Here is a 4,754-nt window from a genome sequence, read left to right as displayed (position 1 = left end):
ATTTTTATTCAACATTAAACTTCTCAAACCAGCACTAATACAACAAATCAACCAAACGAGTACAACCGGCAACCAAGTGGTAGCCAATTCACGTTGACTCATTGGATGGCCGAGCACGTATAAAAACATTTGAAAAAATTACAAATTTGGGGAAAGTTGTTTAAAAAATCCTAAACCTATTACATTTTTGTCAACTTAGTCATAAACCTTTCAACTTTGTCAATTCAGTCCATCCAGCCAATTTTAACTGGCCGACGCTGACGTGGACGTCGGCCATAGCATCGTTTGTTAATTAAAAAAAAAAACAAATTTCCTATATAATAAACAATAAGTACAGGAGAAGAACATCGATCATGTAGGATTTATAAATACTTCATCAAAGGTGAAGGGCGATCTACTTTGGTGGGATGGCGTGTGAGCAATTAATTGAAGAAAGATTTCAGACCGCCGCTGTCCATTGTTGACATTGTTCGAGACGCGATACGTGTGAGCAAACTAGAGCGAACTACGTATCGCAAACTAGAGCGAACTACCCGGCCTTTGTCCGTTTCTCCTTGGACTAAGCCAAACTACCTGGCTTTTGTCTGTTTCTTCCCTAGACTAGCTCGAGTGCACGCGTGCGTGCTGGGAAATTTCTCTTGCATTTTTTATGTATTGATATACTGAAAAGGCTACATATAAATCAGTGGGCATGATGATCAATGAAGATACATTCCTGTTATGTTTTCCTTTTAATTCTTACACTTCTGTACATATATATGTGCTGGTGGATATAGAATTCCGGTGTGGGTCGCAACTAACAAGTCAGTCGGTCGGCACATAATCACTGATCAGTTCTCGTGCTGAAAATCCCTTCAACTTCAAGGGCTTTGGCACGGTGCCGTAAGGGTTTGCACAGCCACCATTATGTCGAAGAGAGAAAAAGAACAACAAATCGGTGGATGATGAACAGCTTCTCGTGCAGGCCCTCACGGCACATTCTGATTCAGGCAACTTTCGTTTTCAGCAGATTTTTCCCTTGATTTTTTTTTTTTTTGCAGATTTTTCCTTAGGTACGAATGGCCGGAGGAGGAAACCAAGACCAGATCAACCGAGAAATGGACCGCCATGTGATCGGGGTGCCGAGCAAATGGTCATATTCCATGGAGATGCGGTTCAAGCAATGGCCGACTCTTCTGAAACCCCCTGCCAGTAAGCGCTCCTGCTGCATTTTCAGAGCCCCACAAAGCCTGCTTCAGATCAACGAGAAGGCTTACGAGCCCCAAATCGTCTCCATCGGTCCATACCACCATGGCCAACAGCGGCTGAATATGGTCGAGCAGCACAAACCTCGATTCTTCTCCACTCTCCTCGAACGAACTAAAAATAGCGGCGTGGGCCTTGACAACTATTTCAAAGCCATTGCATCGAGGGAGAATGACATTCGGGATTGCTACTCAGAGCTTCTTCATTGTGAAAGCTCGGCTCTCGTGGAGATGATGGTCCTCGATGCCTGCTTTATTGTCGAGATGTTCCACATCTGTGCGGGAGTATTTGAGCCTGATCCCGACGATCCTTTCTTCGCAACGCCATGGATGTACATCATCCTCATAAGGGACCTTCTGCGGATCGAAAACCAGATCCCTTTCTTTGTCCTTCAAGAGGTTTTCAACTTATTGAATGGCGACACTGAGAATGAAGCCAACCAACGCTCCCTCAGTGAGCTCGCGCTACTATTCTTCAACATCGCGGCTCAAAGGCCAGAGGGACAACTGGAGAAGTTCTACAAGGTAAGCAAAGCCAAACACTTGCTTGACTTGTTCCGACTGAGTCTTGTCGGCCATTGGGATGTGGAAAAAGGTGTACATGTCAATGACGACTGCTTAGAATTGATCCCCTCAGCGAGGCAGCTTCTTCGCTCCGGGATTAAATGCAAGCTGAGGAAGGGTGACAACTTGAACTTACTGGACATCAATTTCAATCGTGGTGAACTTCAAATCCCTCGTTTGACTCTAGACGATTTCATGAGCTTCTTCTTACCCAACTGCATCGCCTTTGAGCAGTGTTACTGCTACTCCTCCAGGCACATGACCAGTTACATCATCTTCATGAAATGTCTCGTGGGCACAGAAGCGGATGCAGAGCTCTTATCTGAGAACCAACTACTAGTGAATTATTTGGGATCGAATGCAGAGGTCGCGACTTTCTTCAATGATCTGGGTAAGGACATTGCTTTTAGTATCAAGATAAGCTATTTGGCCGAGTTATTTAGGCAAGTGAACAGATACCACCGAAGCCAATGCCGCATGACTTGGACGGGGTTCAAGAACAAATACTTTGGTAGTCCTTGGTCCTTCATGTCGGCTATTGCTGCCATTCTACTGTTGGGTCTTACCGTCCTTCAAGCATTTTATGCGGTCTATGGGTATTACCGTCCCCGGAAGTAACTGACACTCGGCAACGCATTTTTGGGGAGACATGAACCTAGGGCAAAATTTGATATATGTTTTGAGGTTCTTTTTTTGTTTTGTTCGAAATGTTTTGAGGTTCTAGATGGTTTGAGTACAGCCACGAGTCTTCTTGACAATAATGCTAATGGTATTTTCCCCCTTGGTGCTGTAGCTCATTTGTCAGTCTTCCATCGTCTAAGTAAGTTTTTCTCCTCAAAAGATTGTGGTCACAGCACATATCAACGGTCTGTATTAATTTGGCCTATAGAAAATAGTTCAAGAAACATTTTTTTCGTCAACCATCTGTACGAAAATCATGCTTAGTTACATCCTCCTCCAATGCTATGTCCAACTCTACATCAACCCCCTTTTCAATTCCGATTTTTGATAGCAGCAACTCTGGCTGTCTACCACAATTATTGGAATTATTTCTACCTAAGGCTACTCTGGCAAATAGGTGATTGGGAAAACTAACTAAAGCTTGTTCTCCAATTCTGACTTGACAACAAAGTGATCAAATTCTTCAGAAAATAGGTTTTTCAAAGATGGATTGAATGATGGATATATTAAAAAGGCATGCCAGCTCTTGAGAGCAAAGTGAGAAATGGAATTTGCTAGATTGATTTAAATGACAACAAGTAAACTGCTTCAAAAGTAAATTCGAAGGAACGGAAAATCAAAGGAAATTAAAAGAACAGTACAGAAATCAAAGGAATGAAATTAAAGGAAATCAAAGCGAACAAGAAAAGAAATAATTGGAAAGCAAATTCGACTGGAATTGAAATCGAAGGAAAGTTACAAATCCCTCAATTGGAAATATTGAAACGAACATTACACTAGTATTCATAAAGGCACATTATGAATTATATATGTGACATTCCGAATTTCGACCCATTTTTGAAATTTATAAAACGTGTAATTCGTCAGTGTGCTTATAGTAAAATCTCGCCCGGGAACTGATCACTCTCGGTTATCGTTTTCAAATTGAGATTTCGCTATAATTGCATTCGATCGAATTTGGCCGTTATTTAGAGCTCGAACTTTGGTGTCGAATTTTTGGAGTTTCGTGACGAATTAAATTGGACGGTGTCGATATTATTGTGGCCAGCCTTGAGTTTGCCTAGATCAGTCGGAAAGTGAAAATTTGGACCGGGTGCGGATTTTGACCGGTAGACCTCCCTCTAGGTTTATTTTATTTAGTATCCGTTGGTTTTTCCTTAGTTTATAATTAGAATTTTTAGTGAGCCGTTAGATCGTTTTCGGGTTCGAACGTGGATCGTTGGATCGCGATAATTACCGTTGACTCTCTGTCTCTCCCTCTCTCTCTCTCCTCTCCTCCTTTCCCGCCGAACACCCCACGCTTGCTGACCCTCACGTGCTGCTTCTTCCTCTGCATGATTACTTCTACTGCTGACTTCTTCTGCTGACTTTGCTGCTGCCCCACGTTGCTGACCTCCCCATGCAGCTGCCATGATGGACTTCCCTGCTGCTTCTGCTGCCGTGTTGCTTCTGCTCCGCCCATGCCATTTCTGGCTTGCTTCTGCTTCTGCACTGCTGATTGTTTCTGCCTCTGTTTCTGCTGACTTGCTGCTGACTTCTTGCTGCACCTTCACGTGTGCTTTGCTGACCATTGACCCATGCTGCCCCATGCTGCTTCACGTGCTGCTTCTGTCCATCATTGCTGCTGCCGCTGCTTCTTCTTCTCTTTCGCTGCTTCTTCTTCACTTCTGTTGCTGCCGCTGCTTCTTCTTCTCTTTCGCTGCTTCTTCTTCACTTCTGTTGCTGCTGTTTTCTTCTTCATTTTGCTTCTTTGCTTCTTGCTTTTTCTTGCTGCCGCTCACCAGACCGACCAGCTCCCTTGCTCAGCCACCCTCAGCCACCGTGAGTGCCAGCGCTCGCCCGTCCAGCTACTGTGAGCTCAGCTCACTGCCGGAGTTGCTGCTGCCTCTTCTTCTTGGTTTGCTTGCTTAGGATTCCTAGTAAGTGGCTTCCTAACCCTTGACTAGGCTAAGGGGTGACTAATGGACATGTTAGGGATGGTTTAAGGGCTGTGGATAGTTGGTTTAGTGGCTGGTTGTGCTTGGTTTGCTTGGTGGTGCTTGTTGGTTAATTTCCGGTAAGGTTGCTGCTGCGTCGCTGGATTTTGCTATTTTTATTGTGACTTGTGTGGGCCGAATTTGAGGAATTGTTCTTCATAAAAGTTGTTCATAATATCTTGAAGTTTGACATATATTAAATCTGGAATTTTTGGAGATCATTTAGTTCCATTCGTAAGTCCATTTTTGGACCGAATTCAGTCTGCCGGATTTACTGTTCATCCGACCA

General features: G+C 43.8%; 1 protein-coding gene across 2 annotated transcripts; it reads left to right on the top strand.

The window, feature by feature from the left end:
• Positions 1–520: 520 nt before the first annotated feature.
• On the top strand, positions 521–2,728 carry LOC115673325 (UPF0481 protein At3g47200-like). Of its 2 annotated transcripts, XM_056312950.1 has the most exons (2): positions 521–1,965; positions 2,043–2,191. In XM_056312950.1, the coding sequence occupies exons 1-2, from the start codon at positions 1,059–1,061 to the stop codon at positions 2,132–2,134; spliced, it is 999 nt and encodes a 332-aa protein (XP_056168925.1). In that variant the 5' UTR covers positions 521–1,058; the 3' UTR covers positions 2,135–2,191. The 2 variants fall into 2 exon arrangements, with proteins under 2 accessions (XP_056168925.1, XP_030451329.1); XM_030595469.2 differs by having other exon boundaries at positions 521–2,728.
• The last annotated feature ends 2,026 nt before the right edge of the window (positions 2,729–4,754 follow it).

Source organism: Syzygium oleosum, unplaced genomic scaffold (assembly GCF_021117445.2).
Source record: "Syzygium oleosum isolate NSW1041296 unplaced genomic scaffold, Sole_v2.1 Sole_v2.07, whole genome shotgun sequence".
Classification (NCBI taxonomy): Eukaryota; Viridiplantae; Streptophyta; class Magnoliopsida; order Myrtales; family Myrtaceae; genus Syzygium; species Syzygium oleosum.
Note: the sequence above shows the minus strand (reverse complement) of the source record. Positions and strands in the feature narration are given on the sequence as shown.

Excerpts from the sequence above, each read along its gene's own strand:
- LOC115673325 (XM_030595469.2), top strand. The coding sequence starts at position 1,059 with ATGGCCGGAGGAGGAAACCAAGACCAGATCAACCGAGAAATGGACCGC.